We start from the raw sequence: 21,845 nt of genomic DNA, 5'->3' as shown, positions 1-21,845 counted from the left end.
ATCCGTGCATCAAATTACCTTATTGGAAATAAGCCTTTTGAGCTTTCATGGATTATCCTTGGCATTTATGCATGTATATACATGTACTGAATAAACATTTATCCATTCCAGGTCAAATAATCAAACACCAATGCTTCAAATGAGCTCTTTCTGTAAAGAATGTATGTACAAAATAGGAAAGCCCTAGTTTGAATAGTTCTAGAGATATTTCTAAAGATTTTTCCTATATATATCAGCATATTTTTTTTTTATCCCATATCATGGCTTCATCCTACCCCCAGAGACCATGATTTGCACAAATTTGGATCTGCTCTATGTTGGGAAGCTTTTATGTAAATTTTCACTTTTCTGGCCAAGAGGTGCTCGAGATCTTTATATTCCCTATTTTTGCCTTTTTGTGGTCATCTCCCCTTTGAAGGAAGCTCATGGCCCTATATTTGAATAAACTTGAATTCCCTTCACTCAAGGATGATTTGTACAAAGTTTGTTTGAAATTGGCCAAGTGGTTCTGGAGAAGATGAAAATGTGAAAAGTTTACGGACGAATGGACAAACAGAAGGTGATCAGAGAAGCTCATGAGGTTTCAGCTCATGCGAGCTCAAAATATACATATCAGCAATATTTGTATATTCCCTTCAAGTTTGATTGCATAGCTGGGTAGCTTAGTCGGATAACACATCAACATCGCAGGTTCGAGTCAAGTAGGGGTTTTAATTTTTTTCTTTCAGATTACTTTCTACTAAAACTGCAGTTTTTGACTACATGTAAATAAAGTAAATTTGAAAAATTTCAATTTCAAAATATTATTGTATGCATATTCTACTCTTCATTCACTTCAAATTTCTCTGGTGTGTTATTCCTCCTTTATGTTACAAACAAATGGACTAAAAAAATGTCTGCCCCATCTTATGAGGGTTTTTTTTTTTGGAGGACATAAAATTTCAAACTGTGGCTTTGTGTGCCATTAATAATAACAAAATGAAATCAAGCTTAAAGTATTTTATTGACTGCATATCATTTAATTTCAATAACTTAAATGAAAGTATGTAATTATTTGATACATGACTGAATGAACAAATAAAAGGAAAGCTGATGTAGAATTTTACAAACCTTGATGCTCATCAGCTATTTACCACTAAAACATGAAATTTGAACTTAGCATACTCACTCTTTAAAATGGCATATCTCAGTCTTCTGAGTATGCTAAATTAATAAACTTCTTAGATAATCGAGATCAACTCGAGAACCATTTGTATAAATTAATCTCCTGTCCAGTCGCTAAATTTAAAACAAAAACTTTTTTCATTAAGGATCGATTTATATGCATATATCTGTGAAATGGCTAATTGTAATCTTAACCAAGATTTCTCATGAAAGGTATGGAGTTCTTAATGTTGGGGGAAATATGATTGTCTTAACTACAACTTCACATCAATGAGAAGACAACAACCATAATCAGAGAGCGTTCACGTTGTAAAAAAAAATAAATGGAAAGTACGTAATGTTTTATACATACAGGAGCCATACAACTTACATCAAAATACTAAAAAAAAACGAAACAAAAAAAACAACAAAAATAATTAATAAATAAGAGTTTTGTCCTCTCTACTCTTGACCTAAGCTTTAAATTATCTGGAATAAGTCTAACAATACTTCTCATCTTTGCCGCCCACAATGTACTTATATGGTCGATCACCTTATGTCAGGATTAAGTATAACGAATTAATTACGTGCAGTGAATGAGAATTTTCTGTCATGATTGAACAATGATGAAGCAACAAGGTCACAACCTTATAGAACACTTACTCAAACTGATATTGAGAAGCCCTGCCTATTCAAAGACTAAAGACCCCAAAACCTTGTCTACCAATTATACATAAATACTGTGGTCAATCATGGGGCATAAATCCAGCCCACTGAAACACAACATGGAGAAGATGTTCATGACCACAACAGGTTGAAAAAAAAAAAGTGGTACATTTAATACCCGCTGAAAATCATCCATCCCACTAATACATGTACATAGATATTGACCTATTTCTATTATTGGACGAAGTGTAGAGAAGCTAGACTACAGAATAGATTTATGTCTGACTCGGTGCAAATAAGCAACCCACAAAGAGTTACAGAACCTCTATTTATGCATCAAATTATGGAAACACTATCTAATATTTTGATGCATAAAGATAGTTTTAAAAGAATAATACTTATAACGGTTCAAGTTTTACAAAATTAATGTAATCCTATTAAAATCTCATCATCTATGGAAAAACATACAAAGAGACACCATGAATTTTTTTTTTTACCATGGTCTCATATAAATATATTGGAAAATAAAATATACATGTAATTTAGAAATAGAAAGCTAGCTTAAGAAATGAAACAAGCCCCTTGTCAAAGTCCTGTCATAACAACATACATTTACATTTATTTGGATATTACTCCCTCCATATCACATCAATGTCTTTAAAACATTTTACATAATGTGGAAATATGTACATGATTGTGTTCTGTAATATCAATCAATATGCATTTTTAAAATTTGCTTGGCATCATGTAACACATTCATAATTCATAAATATACATAAATTACATGGCATGATAACAATGAAAAAAAAATTCATTTAATTGTACATAATCTTGGCAACATAATAAATAAAATGGCCAGTTACACTCAGTATCACAGTCAGAAATTCACATTTTAACAATTGTCAAGGAACATGCACATTTAGATGATTTAACTTCCCCAAACGCTAGTCACATCTCTTTTCTAACCATGTGCAAAATTTTCATTACTTTTTACGATCTTTATAAATTGATGGCATTTTGTATGATCCATTTGTTTAATTAGGTACACTTATCTACTGTAAAAGTGGTTATTTACGCGTGGGGGAAATTTACACTAATTACATGAGCATGTAATAAGAATGTAAATTTCCCCCTCATTTATAGTTATATATATTTGATATAATATATATTATATTCAGTTACTACATATTTTTCCCCAACGCATAATGTTGGAATTGGAAAAACGCGTACTTAACCCCCAGCGTAAATAACTACTTTTACAATATACAATAATCATTTAAATAAAATATCATCCACCATGTCCACTGTACAGAAGTACAGCTCATAAAAAACTCTCCTCGTGTATAGCTTTTTTCCCCATGCAGTATATTGATGGAAATCAACCCTTTACTATTACACAATAAAAAAATGACACAAAATTATCAAGATAATACTTTGAAAGAAATCTGTTGAAAACATAATGTTACTGAAGAAAATGATTTTTTATGGAGTTGAAGACACTACAGTATTTCCACGTCCACCATTTTTTGAATACATTGAAATTGCAGATGATACTTTCTGATCTACGTACAGTGTGAATCGATTGATGAGGAAAAGCAAGTCTGATCTGGCACACTTAGTGCATGTTCCCTTGAAATTAACATGGTTTTCTTAATTGGAAAACTTGGAAAAAAGTACCCAGTTATGGAACTCTCTGCCATTACGTTGTACCACCTCTAACCACCCTGTAATAAGTCAGATCACTGGGGTCAATGTCATAGCTACCAATCTTTCTCCAGAGTTCACCAAGCAAAGTAAATTAGCTTTTAGCATGGCTACAAAGTCACATTCCCCGCTCAAACTTGTCAGGGCCTATACAGCTGGATCACTGGTGGTAACAACCCCCCCCCCCCCCCCGTAAACAGCCCCTCACAACTGGTTTGACATTTGAAATCTCTGAGGTTTGAATAATATTGCAGTAATTTTTTGACAATGGTGGACAATCACAGATTAGTTTCTGGATGACATCCATGTCACTGAGGTACCCCTCACAATCACTTCGGCCACCACTGTCTGGTGAGGTAACCCCCCCCCCCCCCCCCCCCACAATCACCTCTGCCTGGTGAGGTACCTCTCACAATCACCTGCGTCTCCGTCTAGTGGATGATTCAGCACTTTCGCTGTCCTCCTTCATTTTGGCTAAGTGAATGGCCACCCTCTCAGATCGGGAATGTAGTCTCTGAAACAGCTCTGCGAATTTATTTTGTGGAAACAGTGTAATAATAACTCCCTCAAGAAAGACGTACACAAATCGTTTGTTTAAAGTCTGATGTTGAAACATATCGAACATTCGACTGGTTCCGACACGAATTGTTTCTGTTCCCATTAAGTGTCGGAAGTCATCTGAAATAAAAATGAGAAAGCATGTAATTTCAGCATATTCTTTATTGCATTGAATATTTTTCATTCATGAAGAACGTTAGCACTTCATGAAAAGCACACCCGTGTGAAGTGTTGGAGTTCAAACCCTCATGTACAGGCATTTTCAAAAATGTAATTCATTTTTCATATTTACATTCTACTTTCATTTTTGTCCAAATTTCAAGTCGTCAAAATAGACGTACTATATTTTGATTCATAAACACATTGTTCACAACTGCAGCACATTCATAAGGAAATTGCTATCATTAGTCTGAATTGGTAGTGATGTAAAAAATATACTAGGAAAAGTAAATTTAACATGAAAATTTCTTTTCAAAAGAAATTTTAAAACATTTATGAGAAGAAGAGTTAAATACACGTCAGTTTGACAAACACCATTTGCCATGGTCTGTATGATAAAACACCAGATAGATTGGCTGGCGTTGCCGGTTGACGAGAGAAATCCCTCCGTCAGCTCTGCTACACAAAAAAATGTGCGGAACTGCATCAATACCTGAGACAGATCCTAACATTTTAGCTTTACACAACACCCGCGTCCTCATTTTGGTGTGGTTGTCTCGCTGGGCACGAGGCTCTGCTAGACTGCCACCAGGCCAGAAGGAATCCCTACACAATAAAATCGTCAGTTATCATGGTTACACACAAAACTCTCTGGTCTCCTTCACTCCAAATAATAGATGAGCCTACGTGTACGGCATTTATTGAGTTTCAGTTACAAATATATAGATCTTAAAAATGAAATTGCCATCACTCATCATATTCTGAAGTGAACACTCTTTTTTCATTAACAATCTTCCTCTTTGATACTTGTAGTTTTCAAATATATATATATGGACTAAAATTGATTCACGTACACTTTGTAGATTTTACTAGACTACTGTTCTAACACAAAAACATCTAAATCTCGTACAAATTATAGATACGAAGTAAAATAGAAAATTTCTCTATCACTGTGAGTGCCTCCAGTGCTGTTCCTTCACCTGAACTTTCGGACGTTCTCTGCCATCTGCTCGGCAGAAGTCATCAGCTCCACATAATCCACAATTTTCTTATTAATGGAATCCCCGAACGTCACCTTGATCAGCTGCTTGAGTACGGCAACGATTCGACGTCGTAGCCAGGTGTTTTTCTCTCGTAGGTCGAATACTTCGTCCATCAGTAAAAGCATGACCCGCAAAGGGATGTTGTCTGCATCCTGTCATGAGTACAAAAGTATACCATAATAAATATCATACAACACTTTAATAATCAGGGGGATGTTGTCTGCATTATGTCACGAGTATGTTAAGTGAACCATAATAAATGTCATACATCACTTAATCAGAATAAACAATACTGCAACATACTGTGTAAGCAGAATTTTCAGTGAGGATTCAATTTTGGCAATATTAGCGAGGGTGTTGAGATCGCTAAAATTGAATATCGCTATAAACAATTTATTGACTGTATCATATGTAATACTTATCTTTCTTGGAATCATAAAGTCGCAAAAATTAGCTGTCGCTAAATATAATATATATTAACCATTTTTATGATAATATATATTAACCATTTTTATGAGAAAATCACTAAATTTGTGACTCACTAAAAATTTCACTTATACAGTACTGTATATGAAAATTTCAGTTTAGACTCCTATTATTTGCTAGCCCAGTGCAGTGGTTTTATTGGTGACATAAGAAAGATTCCTAGGCTGTGTATTCTGGGAACTGCGAGGCTACTTAGTCTTTCAGATTAAGTCTAATACGTGTAAATGATTTGTGTTGTTGCAAGCACAAACAAATTTCAAAAGAACACTCCATACTTCTATGTAAATCAGCTGCACAGGTCAAACTGATAACTGCACAGGTCAAACTGATAACAGAAGTGGACTGTCATTGACACTGATAATCATAAAATGTTGCTGAAGCGGCAGAAAAGAAAATTGTAACTTACAACATCGAGTCCATCTGCTACTTTTCCACTGTTCAACATTCTACGATCATTGGGATCCTGTCAAAAATATTCATCAAAAGCTCTTTCAATTTGGCAGAAATGTGTGACAGACGAGAGGAGAGATCAAAGACAGACAGACTACATCATTTAAAACAATGTGCAGATGTGATCATACATAACATAACACATAATGGCAAAAAACTGTAGTCAAATCTTATTTTCATGTAATTTCAGATCGTTTATTGTGGCTACCACTCCTTGTAGTTTTGATCTACCGATACCCTTTAAGGTCCCCATCTAAAAAAACAAAATCCCTCTTATAATTGGCCGCTCTTTTTAATGGATTAACCCCCCTCCAATATAATTTTTTTTCTTTTGTAATTGGCCTCTCTTTTTACTGGATTAAGTCACCACCACCTTAATAATTTTTCTTCTTAAAATGGATCCATCATTTTACAAGATCAGCACCCACCCCTCCCACCCCTTTTTTTAAAACTCTTCTTATAATGGGTTTCTCTTTTTAATGGGTTACCCTCCCCCCTTTTAAACCATCCCACATTTTTAATATCCTCTTATAATGAGCCTTTTTTAGCAGGCTATCTAACCCTAAAAATTTTACGCTACCCACTTTTAAAAATATATTGTCTTATAGTGGACCTCTTTTTCAACTCACACTTTTGAAGACTTTTCCCAGACCGTCCACTAAGGTCTCCGTCGACACAGCTCTGCCCACCGTTTTCACGGAGGTCTTGATTGGATTCACTATTGTGTCCACCTGAAAGAGAATATTAGGACTAGTATAAGCACAAATGACCTCTACCCTGGATATTACACAAATTACCTCTACCCATGGATATTACACAAATGACCTCTACCCTGGATATTACACAAATGACCTCTACCCTGGCTATTACATGTTGTAAACACTTATAAGGGAGTTCCTTCCTCCCGTTTTTCTGGAAGGGAGAGAGATCAATGATATACAGCGTATCACAGATCCCTTACATTACACCAGTACTTCTTCATAATCATCTTTAAATGTCAATGCGCGAGAACATAAAGCTCAGAGTCCTGTTCTCTAATGGACGAAATTCTATATAGATTCCTTGGAAATCATTTTTACTGATTTTCATATCTCTATATTAGTACAAAGCTTCACAAATTAAAATGCTGTTGCCTCCTAGTCACCAGACAAAAGCTACATGTAATATACTGCACATACTCTTTGATCTGTGTACAGGAAAAAATTCATCTTCCAGAAACCTGGAACTCTGAGTTAGGGCCGTTCCAGAAATGATCAAATGGGGGGGTCGGGCGGCAAATGATATTTTTTTGTGTGGGTGGTCGTATTTTTTCATATTTTATTTGGTCCGTGGTTGGATTGTTCAAAAAATATTTATTATGGGTAGTGGGTAGTTTCTATTGTTTTATTTTGTGCCACGTAGGTGTTGAGTTTTCAGAATATTTTTATTGTCGCTCTTGTCGTGTTGGTTACAAAGGAAAATTGAAAACGTGCTTTCGAAATGCTGCTTTCGAAATCGGAAGTAACATAGAACTATTCGAGTTGTCGCTCTTTGCAGTGCATAACTTTCCATTACGGTACTCTTCAAATTAGAGGCGCGTTTAGTAGGGTCCCTTTGGATGTGATGGCGGCGAACTCTATTCTGTAGATTATTACAGTTTACAGTGCATCGATTTTGGGAATATTTTGAAACCAATAGGTATTCCGTTTTCTAATAAAAATAGGCAAACCTTAGTTGATTTATACGAGGGTACCGATGCGTTATATTTATCAGTCAGTGTGATGGTGATATAGAGGCCTCCGGGCACGGGCTCCATTAGAAGACGAACGATTCGTGGAAAAACATATCCATACCCATTTCATGATAATAGCATCGTTTGGACTCCCAATCTTTCCAACATTCCCGCCATAGATGCCTTTGATTGTTGATGTGACATCGTTTCTTCAGAACTACTGTGATACAATGTCGCACAGGCATTACCGCGTCATTGACTAGAATGTTTGTCCCGAAAACCTCGCGAGATTTGTACCGTTTTCATTTTTAAAAATATTTTTGTGGTGGGTCTGGTTAGTTTTTTTTTTTAATTAGATGGGTCATTGTAAAATGAGTTTATCAATTTGATGGGTCATGGGGTAATTTTTAATTTTTTTTTATGGGTGCTTGGTATATACAAAAGGTGCCTCCCGACCCCCCCCCCCCCCCCCCCCCCCCCCCCATGTATTTATTTCTGGAATAGCCCTTTGCATTCTTTACAGTCTGCCAAGTAACGCATCTTTTCCAGGATATTACTGTTACTGTAACAGATTTTACACAGAAATATCACCTTTCTGGCCAGTTCGCTTTTGTGTTTCTCCCAAAGTCCCGGGGCAACAAATTTGAGAACTAGGTCCTTCATTCCTGGGTATTTGGCCCAAATCTCAGGTTTCATCAAAGTCTGTAAATACAAACAGTCCACACAGATCTGTACGTAAAGTTACTTTTCCATGTCTAACATTACACATTGGGTAAAAAAATACATGTTAACTGAATATAATACATATTATATCAAATATTTATAACTATATGCGTGGGGGAAATTTATGCACTTATTATAAGACCGCTTCTAATTAGCATAAATTTCCCCCACGTGTAAATAACCACTTTTAAAGTATGCATAAAAAATTCTTAGAATATGTTAACTCATTTGGTAAACTGTAATCTAAAACATGATTCAATAGAATATTTTGTTGCTAAACTGTAATCTAGAACATGATTACCAATGGAGTATATGCCATGAAGTTTCAATGCTTAAGCTCATTGACAAATGGTATTGGAAATATCTAAAAATACTGTTTACCATATGACCTAGTGACCTTCACTTCTTAACCTATTGACGCAAACATTGTGGGGGGTCATCCTTTTAATAGAGGTTCTCCATGTAAAGTTCCACTGCTAACGAATAAGTGGTATTCACAGTGTATAAGATATCCTACAGAACTCAATAATGTTACCTAATGACCTTGACTTTTGACTATTATATTATAATAGTCATACAGGTTTTTCAAGTGAAACTTCATTGCGAAAGAACATGATATTGAACTATCATTATACAAGGGTATTACAGACACAGGAACAGGGGCAGATAACAGGCCCACATTCACCTCTATCATGTCTACTGAAGAGGGGGCAAAATCTAAAGAAGGGACAAATCTAAAAAGGGGGCAAAAACTAAAGAGGGGGCAAAAGTAATGGGGGGCAAAACTAAAGAGGGGCAAGAACTAAAGAGGGAGTAAAATCTAAAGAGGGGGCAAAAACTAAAGAGGGGACAAAATCTAAAGAGGGGGCAAACACTAAAGAGGAGATGTATCTTTTAACATTGGACAATTGCAGATTCCATTGGTCTATCATAAGGTGTCAAAAATTCATATATCATAACACAAAACTTATATTTCATTTTTCTTTATGATTAAAGTACTTAAACAATCATGTTATTTTAATGAATTCTATGAGTCTCCCTTAAATCTGTATGCATATGTTGTTGTAAAGAACCTTCCTTTCAAATACCATGTACAGTAAAACATCTCTATCTCGAAGTCCGAGGGACCTCAAAAAAACTTCGAGATATCCGGGGGTTCGAGATATCCAAAATCGATCTTGGATATTTTTTTTTTTGAAGAAGGATATTTGATGCATAGTATGGGATTTGCATTATAAAAAAAAAACCCGTTGCCATTTCTTATAGTTTAATATAAGTTGATAAATTAATATTGTGGAATTTCAAAGACAAACATTTCGTTTTTTAAATATATATAAACAACCAATTGAATTCACAATGTGTTTCAAAATTAAGATGATCGTGCCTATATGCTTACTTTAAGTTTACTGATGTCCAGGCTCGACTGGGATGTACATGTAGTTATTGCGTTGTAATGAAAGAACTTATCATGTACGAAACAAAAAAGACGGATTAAAAAAAAACAACAACTTTTAAATGTTTATTAAAGAAATGTTCGTGTTTTCTCTGTACTAGTTTTAATGATGAAGCGTATATTATTAAATGCATTATCGTTATTAAGAGCATTACCTTCAAGCGTACTTCGACGATTCTGTGCGTTTATCTAACCCACATGTTAATGATAGAGCATGTGTCATTCAAAACAACATCCCTGGAATCGGGTGTATTAGTACATAATTGGCGGTGAACTTTAGCCATAATGTTGAAAGGCTTCACTAATCACCCAAGCTGTTGAACCATTTATTGCGACCTGGGTCTACTCGGAAAAGGCGAGCGTGGATTAGCGGTCATTAATTATAATTGATGTAGCTGCGGGTGTGAATGTGTGACTTAACGACCCCAGGTATGGTAAGCAGAGCAGAAAATTGACTGCACTTCGAGATAAACCAGGTGAATTTAGGGTATGGGACCTTGAAAATACTTCGACATAAGCGGAGTATTCGAGATTACCATGTTCGAAATATCAGAATTTTTTTTTAATCACATAGGGAAAACGGCCGGGACCGGCGGTCGACTTCAACTCAAGCGGGGTATTCGAGATAAACCATATTCGAGATACAGATATTTTACTGTACATCACTATATAATACTGTAGAACATTTTTTTGATACTTGAAATAAATATTGGTGAGAAAGGTGTACCTGCAGGTAGACATTGAGAGACCTTTTCCTTTTCTCTAAGAAGTCTTTGTTCATATTCTTAAGAACGGTTTTCCCAGGCAAGGGTGGTCCCTGAAAATCTGGATACTGAAAAACAAAAACAATATACAGTAGGAATTATATATCTTGAATTTTCACAAAAACATAGGTCAAGGTCAATTCAGTAGTATCTGCAGAATGAGAAAAATTAGAGGGTGATTAATTTTAGCTCTTTTAGTGCCTAAGTGCCTGACCAATGATCATGTGCACCATTTAAATAGTGGGCTAAATCACATCATGTTTCTGGAATGAGTGACCCCCCCCCCCCTTACCTTACAAAGGAAATGTACTTTTCATTTCATTGTATCAATGGTAACCATGTTGTATGATCTTTTAACACAACACTTCTACATGTATTGCTATGCAGTGACCTTTTCTCAGATTAACATGACAATTCTACTGCACAGTACAAACCTTTTCTCAGATTAACATGACAATTCTACTGTACAGTACAAACCTTTTCTCAGATTAACATGACAATTCTACTGTACAGTACAAACCTTTTCTCAGATTAACATGACAATTTTAATATACAGAATAACCCGGAGTACAAACCTTTTCTTGGATTAACATGACAATTCTAATATACAGAATAATCCAGAGTACAGACCTTTTCTTGGATTAACATGACAATTCTAATATACAGAATAATCCAGAGTACAGACCTTTTCTTGGATTAACATGACAATTCTAATATACAGAATAATCTGGAGTACAGACCTTTTCTTGGATTAACATGACAATTCTAATATACAGAATAACCCGGAGTACAGACCTTTTCTTGGATTAACATGACAACACAGAATAATCCGGAGTACAGACCTTTTCTTGGATTAACATGACAATACAGAATAATCCGGAGTACAGACCTTTTCTTGGATTAACATGACAATTCTAATATACAGAATAACCCGGAGTACAGACCTTTTCTTGGATTAACATGACAATACAGAATAATCCGGAGTACAGACCTTTTCTTGGATTAACATGACAATACAGAATAATCCGGAGTACAGACCTTTTCTTGGATTAACATGGCAATAAAGAATAATCCGGAGTACAGACCTTTTCTTGGATTAACATGACAATACAGAATAACCCGGAGTACAGACCTTTTCTTGGATTAACATGACAATACAGAATAATCCGGAGTACAGACCTTTTCTTGGATTAACATGACAATACAGAATAATCCGGAGTACAGACCTTTTCTTGGATTAACATGTGTAGGTCGTGAAAGTCACTGTATCTGCGGTACGTCTCGGACACGTCCTCCTCTTCTCCGCAGACCTTTGTAGCGCGGACGGCAAAAACCGCATACGTCTTCCCTGAATTTTTGTCAGATTCCTTAACGATTCCTATTAATGACAAAAATCAATGAAATACAAGATCTCCGCGGATTCCTTCACGATTCCTATCAATGACAAAATCAATAAAATACAAGATCTCCGCGGATTCCTTCACGATTCCTATCAATGACAACAAGAGATGTTTGTAAAACACATATGCCCCCCATGGTGCAAAATTGAAAAGGGTTATACACACACATCATTTAATTGATAGTAGTATCATCAATTCAAAATATTGAGCAGACAATATCTTCCTATGTCAAGAGTGGATTGACCATGTGACCTCAAAATCAATAGGGGTTATCTACTCCTTAGGATGTACCAGCGTACCAAGTTTGATGTCTGTCAAGCACAGGGTTCTCAAGACATTGACCGGACAGTATCCGACCGATATGTGCAAACCAATATGCCCCTCTTCTTTGAAGGGGGGCATAAAATTCAGTAAAATACAAGATCTCCACAAAGCAGGGCATCCCATTGACATGTAGGCAATAAGTTTGTAAGTTTTTTGTATGAAGTCCCATAGTAACCATGACCTTTGGATCCTGACATCAATAGGGTTCTTCCTCTCTTGATAACAAAGCTACATGTGATGTATCAAATCAATTTAGCAAAAATTGTGGCCTTTAGAGTGTCAACAAGGTCAGTGATGTACAAACACATGAATGTTCCTGTTACTGTACACACACATGAATGTTCCTGTTACTATATACTCTCTATTGCAATGACTTGCAAGGGGATATCAAATACCCACAGCATTATCATACTGAAAGAATTGCAATTTGAGTTTGTGCCCAATGGACCTGGCTAATGATAATTTGGTCAGATGTGGCCATATGTCAGATTGCAATAATAACTTTGATGGATTAGTGCGGATGTTGATAATGTTCAATAATAGCTTTGTTGGATTAGAGCAGATGTTTATAATGGTCAATGATAACTTTGTTGGATTAGAGCGGATGTGGATAATGGTCAATGATAACTTTGTTGGATTAGAGCAGATGTGGATAATGGTCAATAATAACTGTTGGATTACAGCGGATGTTGATAACGGTCAATAACTTTGTTGGATTAGAGCGGATGTTGAATTGCAGTGCAACACATGTCAGTGAAGAAGACGGAGATGAATGAGCACGGTGAATAAAGCACTAATGATTCAGTATTGGATGGATGCATACCGTATAAGCGCTATTTTTAGCAAGACACAAATTTAGCAATTTTCCATAAATCATAGGTATAAATATCTAGCGAGAGATAATTTTAAAGACTTTATAATTCCGAGAAAGATAGCTGTTACCTCCAATATGGAATAAATTTTTAGCGATTATCAATTTTAGCGATCTCAACAATGTTGTTAATAATGCCAAAATTAAATTCTCGCTAAATATTCTGCTTATAGGGTATCCTGGATATTTCTCATGCTAGATAATAGAATAACGATTTTAATTCAACATGCACACCAATCTTACGTCACTAAAAATAATATTCCTGACTAGTTTTATACCTGTCTGAGATATAAAGGCTGTAATAAATGTTTCCATGGTTACAGGTGACCCTGACCTTGACCTTGGCAATGAAGAATCTTCGGAACACTCATCCATCTGAAATTGAATACAGTGATATATAGCATGCTTATGATTTTCTCTTTACAGTGTGACACAATATTCTCTATGTTATAGTATATAAAGTGTTGAATATCATATCATATATTACGTTATAACAATCAATAATATAGATCTCTAATACTCATTTTGTAAACACTATCAATTCTTTAATGCAAGAAATTTATGGATTATTCACTTGAAAGTTATAGATGTCATCAATGAATACATTTATATTGTTCTTTCAAATGTAAGAAATGGATACTGTTATTTCAGATATTTTCTTTAAAGAGTCAAACATACAAACACTATGTGTTTTATAGAAACAAGAAACTTGCTTTTAAATATACAGTGTAACCTTTTCAATTTACACCAAAATATTTTTAAAAATAGGCAAAAGTGAAAGTAAAACTTACACTCATGGATGATACCGACTTTGTAGATGCATCTGATGAGAAGCAAAATAGAAGCTAGCTATATTGTGTGTTAAACAGTTGTAGCATGCATATATCGATACAGCACAGGTTACAAAAAGACAATGTATATACTCCATTCAATTCAGAAATTCGCTCTTACATCTCCTTCACTGAATTAATTCATAAAATATTACATGTGACTTCCTCTCAAGTACTGCATTAATAGAGACAGAGAGAAACTGCCAGCATGCCCTAATTCAATTTCTTTTTGACGTTTATTACATCATTCATAATCATACTTTAGGATAACTGAAGATCTGTATTTTTAACTCTCTGGGAAAATAATGGGACAAATCGGAGAATCTCTGTTCCATCCAAATATTTTCAGATCTGCAGCTACCGTAATAGCTTAAAGTCACTGAAAATTGTAAAACTGGCACAAGTACATATCACAGCCAATTTAGACCGATGCCACTAATTACACATATTGACTTCATTAATCCAAATTGTCAAGTACCAATGTTAATGTGGTTTGGATACAATTAGACATATCAAGTTTTGTAACTTTATAAGACTTGTTATCAGCATAATTTGTGTCCTATATTGGATTATTGTTTACTAAAATTAATTTTTGAGCCTTGAAATCATTTTGGGTCATTCATCCTTCTTGGGTATTTAGTGTCACCGGTCAAAATAGCTGTCAAAAGTGAAAGTGCACACAGCTAGGTTTTACAATTTTCAGTCACTTGAAGTTGGAACTATTACGGAAATCATTTTACGAATTGGGGTAAGAAATTCGACTTAAAAATGATATCTAATGTTGCACATTTTATGTAATTGTTTGTTGCAATGCACAAACAATGCCAGGACCTGGCTAAAATTCAGTTACAATAATGGAACATTTTTCTGAAATTGTTTCTGCCTATCTTGGGAAGTAAAAGGAATTTCAGGATGAACCTTGGTAGTAATGTAGATTGTTTATGTGTAAATATTCTAGAATACAGAGTAGCTTTGTATTAAGTCTACATAATTTGGTTTATTGCTTTTCTCATTGGCAAACTTGAGTACCCTATATATTAGGAGCTCTGCAGTTTCTAGTTCAGATGACCAGGCCATTCTGTTGTTTATGACCAAGATCAAGGACAGTCTATTGTGTTTATGATTCAGTTATAGAACTTTTACATTTAAAGTCCCCCCCCCCCCCCCAACAAGTTTGGGATTTAAAAAAATGCCTCCCTCATCTACATCGTATTTTATTGCTAATGAAAATGAACAATAAAAAACCTCCCTCCCTCATCTGTTTTAGAGAAAATTGGCTTGAGAACCAGAGAATTAATTTTATGTAGCCTTATTTCAGCAAGATTGAATTAAAGGAAGGATACTTAGTGCTTAAGTTGTATTTAGTTGGCTCAGTGATTCTGTTTTCTTTATGAATTTAAAGTGAAGGTTCAGGACAACTCCAAATATTAATCTTATCCCCCACCAGAATTCATATCCTTTTTCACATCTGTATGATTAATATACACTGTGATAAATGTTTCTGCAATATTTATAACATACTACAGTCCTCCTACACGTCAAGTAATTCTGATTATTTTCATGAATTTACATAATATACAGTAAAATATTGAATGCTGTATCTAGATATTAATAATATATCAAGCTGTTTGAAATGACAGGTACAATACATATTTGTTTACTATTCACACATCTAAGCATTCTGGTGACCTGGAGTATCTACTCTCTAATTTATTTCATATCATGCCTTGAATACTGTGGAATCATAAGAATTCATGGTGGCTCAATTTCTGTGGAATTCGTAGGTACCCCTCTCCCATGAATTTACACCCCCAACGAATAACTTGTTTCAAACAAAAACAAACGTTCCAGAGTTATCTTTCTTACAAATATATAAATCCACAAAATTACGTCTCAAAAAACCCTTAAAAATTCAGCAATCCCTGAAAATTGCCCCGCCCCCAAACAAATTTAAATGATTCTACAGTATGCAGTATGCCTATCGAAACCTTGTATTGCGCCATAATGTTTATACCTAATACCCTTACCCCTACACTACTGTGTAACTGTGACTGCCAGTGGGTGCAATATCTAGAACACAGTACATGTTACATGAATACTAACACTAGAAAAGACAATTCCCATCCTACAGTATCAGCTGTTTACTGACTGTATATGTACAGTTGTGTAGACACAGTCAGGTCTGTAGCTCAATAGCGCTGTTCTCCAAATCACAGCTGGCAGACCACACATTATGATCCTAGATCAATTTCAAGTTTTAAGTCTTAAAATTAAATTTAATGTAATGACACTGTGATCCTTTTTATTCAGAAAGTGTGTGTGGGGGATGGGGGGGGGGGGGGGGGGGGGGATGGGGGATGTCCACAGTCTCTGTGGATATTTTGTGTGTTTGGTGGATCTGAAGCTAAACTGTATCTGAACATTGCAGATTAAGAGAACAAAGAGAAGAACATGTAAGAACAAGAAACAGTCAAACCAGACAAATGATTACCCAGCATGCATCCACAACACAAGGGAACCTCCCACTAAAGGATACCATGACCAGAATTTGTGACATACTTAACCAAAAGAAACTGTAGGACAGCAATTTACTGTAATTCAGAGCACGTACCGTCACTGGTAACCGTGACTGTATTTGTCCGTTATTCTGCGATTAATTTCTGGGAGAATGTCGTATGAAAAATCGGAATGATTATAAACTGTTCTGTGTGTTACATGGTTCCAAATGTTAAAACAAGATTTTTTTTTTTAGCAGAGTTGCACAAATGGCAGACAGCCTGCTTACTATCAGTGACGGTTGAATTAGAATTTGACAAATTTCAAGCATGTCACAAATTTACGCAGCCAAAATACAAATGCAAAAATGTCACATGTCCCAGTCTGATCATTCACAATAAAAACTCTGACAAATATTCTACACCTCATTTCTGCTGTTGCTGTGTTGGAAATCTCCAAAAAATTAAACATCTACATAGTAAATAAAGACCACCATGTTGTACTGCAGGATAGAATATCAGAATGAAGAATTCTTTTAAATAGGCAGTAAGTTAGTTGAATTTTGTGTAGAGAAAAATTTCAGCTAGTAAGCCATTACTTGTAATAAGCTTAATATGTCTTTTTATTGCTTGAATGATAGGGCAAAAGCAGAAATAAGATAAAACGTTGACATGACAAAGACACCATATGCCTCAGAAGGAGACAGTTTTCCAACATACTTTGAACCAGATTATCCGGGGCACTGGAACATAACAAGGTAAGAATCAATCACTAAAATGTTTTACAGAGCACTGGAATTTTTACAACTGTCAAACATCTTAAAGATCAGTCTCCTGGTTAAAACCTCTAAATTGAAATCAGATAATCTGTACACTTACTAGTATATTTAACAAGAGACCCATGGGTCATATCGCTCACCTGAGTCACCTTGGCCCATATCTAAAGATTGTCCATATATACTCAAAAGTAAAACTTTGATCCCTATTGTGGCCCCAACCTAACCCCGGGGGCCATGATTTGAACAAACTTGAATCTGCACTATGTCAGGAAGCTGTCATGTATATGCAAACTTCTTTGGCCTGATGGTTCTTGAGAAGATTCTTAAAGATTTTCTATACTATATATTAGTATGTTAAACTTTGATCCCCTTTAAAATTTGTGGCCCCATCCTACCCCTGTGGGCCATGATTTAACAAACTTGAATCTGCACTATGTCAGGAAGTTTTCATGTAAATTTCAGCTCCTCTGGCCCAGTGGTTCTTGAGAAGATTTTTAAATGACCCCATCCTACTTTTGCATTTTTGTGATTATCTCTCCTTTGGAGGGGGCATGGCAACTTGAGAGCCTTCACCCAAGGATGCTATGTGCCAAGTTTGGTTGATATTGGACGAGTGGTTCTGGAGAAGATGAAAATGTGAAAAGTTTACGCCGACGACAGACAACGGACAAATTTTGATCAGAAAAACTCACTTGAGTCTTCGGCTCAGGTGAGCTAAAAATCAGTAACATATAACAAACATCAAAATAATCAGTCAGTGATACTTATAATCAATAGCTTATCCAAATGCCATAGAATGTCTTTAATAATTTTTATATTATTTTTTTCTTTTACCACCACCTGACTACAGAGTCATCAGATTTCAACATACCCCAGTTTGTATGCATGGTAATACCGAATGCCAGCACTGGTGTTTGTGGGAAGCTGGTGACACCTGGGTCAGATACTGGTTCCTATTGACTGGTTACCTACCCTCGTCAAGACTGCTGGTGTCACCATCCTCTGGGTTGTCCGGTTTGGACAATCCCATTTCCTGCAACATTTTAAGGTAGACTTGGCTTTGAAGGAATGCTTCATAATACTGCTCAGAATGGAGAATTTGATACACCTGGAAAAAAAGAAGAGTTTTCACAATACAAAAGTTACCTTCCTCACAGTCTCAACTACATCTCATACTTTAAATATTCAGAAATCACTGTAAAAAAAATTGAAACATCAAGCTTCACTTCAGAATTCCATTCAATGACATGTGGGAAGCAGACTGAATTTAATAAACACAATATGTCATTTTGCATTGGATATGAATATTTAGAACATAACATTCTGATACAGTGCCAAACACATGGTGATTTTTGTTTTTTGGCATTTTATGTATACATAAAATATAGACCTATTTATATTCTGCAAAGAGAGGTAACCAGTCATAATTAAATTTCTAAATTAAATTGTGTACTATCCCATTACGCCAACACTTTATTCTAAGCAAAACTTCTTGCTTATGCTTCTACTCCATAACAAAATGATATCCAGTCAAACCTTGTTATCATGAACTCGATGCCCAAAAAAACTTTCAAGATATCTGAGGATTCACAATATCGAGGTTAAAATACATAATATTTCAGATGTCTATGTTTGAGATACCAAATTTCAACTGTAATTAAGGAAGAAACTTGATAATTAATTAAATATGCCATACCACATACCTAACTATACAGAGTCCTACAATCCTATCTCTTGATCCCCACTCACAAGCTTAGGACAACTCAAGATAAAACTAACCGCTAGCCCTTTAATCCAGTCTCTTGATCCCCACTCACAAGGACAACTCAAGGTAAAATTAACCCCCCAGGCCTACAATCCTGCCTCTTGATCCCCACTCACAAGGACAGCTCAAGATAAAACTAACCCCCAAGCCCTACAATCCGTTTTCTTGATCCCCACTCACAAGGACAGTTCAAGATAAAGCTAACCCCATGTCCTACAATCCAGTCTCTTGATCCCCACTCACAAAGACAACTCAAGATAAAACTAACCCCCAGCCCTACAATCCATTTACTTGATCCCCACTCACAAAGGACAACTCACCTTAGACTGGACCTCATCAAACAGATCCTCAGATATATATTTATTTTTTATCTTCTGCAAAGTCCTTTTCACAACATCACTTTCTATTTTGATTTTGGATGATGCCTGCAAGATTCAAGATGTGTTTGTGAGTCATTACATATTTTACCATTTAGTAATTATCCTTCTAAAAGAGTTTAATTCTGAAACTAAGACACAAATCAATGAAATGAATGCATTTCCTCAAAAATACTCGATTTCCAGTATCTTGCATGAACAAATATGTCAACTGGACCATAATTTTATAAAAACTAAAAGAAAACCCGTCTGTATTGGGGAGTTATGTCAAAATCTGTCTGTACTGGGAAGTTATGTCAAAATCTGTCTGTACTGGGAAGTTATGTCAAAAATCTGTCTGTACTGGGAAGTTATGTCAAAAATCTGTCTGTACTGGGAAGTTATGTCAAAAATCTGTCTGTACTGGGGAGTATGTCAAAATCTGTCTGTACTGGGGAGTATGTCAAAATCTGTCTGTACTGGGGAGTTATGTCAAAATCTGTCTGTACTGGGGGGTTATGTCAAAATCTGTCTGTACTGGGGAGTTATGTCAAAATCTGTCTGTACTGATGAGTTATGTCAAAATCTGTCTGTACTGGGGAGTACTTCAAATTTAAGCACGTCTCTACTGAGGAGTATATGAAACCCCGTCTCTAGGGGAAGCATATAGAAACCTGTCTGTACTGGGATCTGGAGTATTTTAAAATCTGTCTGTACTGGGATCCGAAGTATTTCAAAACATGTCTGTACTGGGGAGAATATCAAAACATGTCTCTCCTGGGGAGCATTTCAAAACACGTCAATATTACTGTTACATGTAAGTATGGCAATGTAGTGTCAATATCATTGTTTAATGTGGCATTGTGATGTCAATGTTTAGTGTGGTATTGTGATGTCATTGTTTAATGTGGCATTGTGATGTCATTGTTTAGTTTGACATTGTGATGTTATTGTTTAGTGAGGCATTGTGATGTCATTGTTTAATGTGGTATTGTGATGGCATTGTTTAGTTTGACATTATGATGGCATTGTTTAGTGAGACATTATGATGTCATTGTTTAGTGTGGACTTGTGATGTCATTGTTTAGTGTGGCATTGTGATGTCATTGTTTAATGTGGCATTGTGATGTCAATGTTTAGTGTGGTATTGTGATGTCATTGTTTAGTGTGGCATTGTTTAGTGAGGCATTGTGATGTCATTGTTTAATGTGGTATTGTGATGTCATTGTTTAATGTGGTATTGTGATGGCATTGTTTAGTTTGACATTATGATGGCATTGTTTAGTGAGACATTATGATGTCATTGTTTAGTGTGGACTTGTGATGTCATTGTTTAGTGTGGCATTGTGATGTCATTGTTTAATGTGGGATTGTGATGTCAATGTTTAGTGTGGTATTGTGATGTCATTGTTTAGTGTGGTATTGTGATGTCAATGTTTAGTGTGGTATTGTGATGTCATTGTTTAGTATGGTATTGTGATGTCAATGTTTAGTGTGGTATTGTGATGTCATTGTTTAGTGTGGTATTGTGATGTCATTGTTTAGTGTGGTATTGTGATGTGATTGTTTAATGTGGTATTGTGATGTCATTGTTTAGTGTGACATTATAATGTCATTGTTTAGTGAGACAATATGATGTCATTGTTTAGTGTGGACTTGTGATATCATTGTTAAGTGTGCCATTGTGATGTCATTGGTTAGTGTGGTATTGTGATGTCATTGTTACGTGTGGCATTGCTGTGGTGGCCTAGAGGTTAGAGTGTCTGCCCTGTATAGTTGTGTCAATATGATTGGTCACAAAATAGACATATTATATTTATCAAGTAGTCCCGTCTGCTAACAACTGCAGAGTGTTCATAATGAAATGCTCATCATTACAATGAGTAGAGATATCACAGGCAAAAACATTATAAATGTATATGCATAATAATCATGACTGCCCACCTTATCAGATAAATATTGGTCATGTATAATCATGGCTGCTCGCCGCAGAGATTCCAGATCCACTTCTGTGGAGATGCCGTTCATGGCTCTCTGATGGGCAGCCAGTATCTGCTGACCTGCAGCTGTGCGGAAACCCTGCAAACACGAAAAAATGTTGATAAAAACTTCAACATCACAATTAGGACCCATACTTTCTTAATAGGAATGATTGATTGTGCTTT

At 35.6% G+C, this 21,845-nt stretch overlaps 2 protein-coding genes across 4 annotated transcripts in view; one reads left to right on the top strand and one right to left on the bottom strand.

Annotated features, from left to right (window-relative positions):
• The window catches only part of LOC125674557 (uncharacterized), a 412,455-nt gene that overhangs the window by 68,566 nt on the left and 322,044 nt on the right, over positions 1–21,845 (top strand). The gene's annotated exons all lie outside the window — the stretch shown is intronic.
• Positions 985–21,845, bottom strand: part of LOC125665711 (sorting nexin-13-like) — a 43,652-nt gene continuing 22,791 nt past the window's right edge. The window contains exons 14-26 of one of the 3 annotated variants that reach the window (XM_056152416.1): positions 21,625–21,759; positions 19,645–19,749; positions 18,532–18,667; positions 14,247–14,278; positions 13,734–13,830; positions 12,087–12,238; positions 10,824–10,928; positions 8,512–8,622; positions 6,839–6,940; positions 6,166–6,222; positions 5,211–5,425; positions 4,724–4,836; positions 985–4,191 (exon numbers count right to left, since the gene is read on the bottom strand). In XM_056152416.1, coding sequence (XP_056008391.1) covers positions 3,929–4,191; positions 4,724–4,836; positions 5,211–5,425; positions 6,166–6,222; positions 6,839–6,940; positions 8,512–8,622; positions 10,824–10,928; positions 12,087–12,238; positions 13,734–13,830; positions 14,247–14,278; positions 18,532–18,667; positions 19,645–19,749; positions 21,625–21,759 — 1,623 coding nt within the window. In that variant the 3' untranslated portion in view covers positions 985–3,928. Of the gene's footprint in view, positions 4,192–4,723; positions 4,837–5,210; positions 5,426–6,165; positions 6,223–6,838; positions 6,941–8,511; positions 8,623–10,823; positions 10,929–12,086; positions 12,239–13,733; positions 13,831–14,246; positions 14,279–17,500; positions 17,524–18,531; positions 18,668–19,644; positions 19,750–21,624; positions 21,760–21,845 lie in introns of all 3 variants that reach the window. The other 2 variants (XM_056152417.1, XM_056152418.1) reach the window with 2 other exon arrangements.

This window comes from Ostrea edulis, chromosome 10, assembly GCF_947568905.1.
Source record: "Ostrea edulis chromosome 10, xbOstEdul1.1, whole genome shotgun sequence".
Classification (NCBI taxonomy): domain Eukaryota; kingdom Metazoa; phylum Mollusca; class Bivalvia; order Ostreida; family Ostreidae; genus Ostrea; species Ostrea edulis.
The sequence above is the reverse complement of the archived record's forward strand: the minus strand, read 5'-3'. Positions and strand labels throughout refer to the sequence as shown.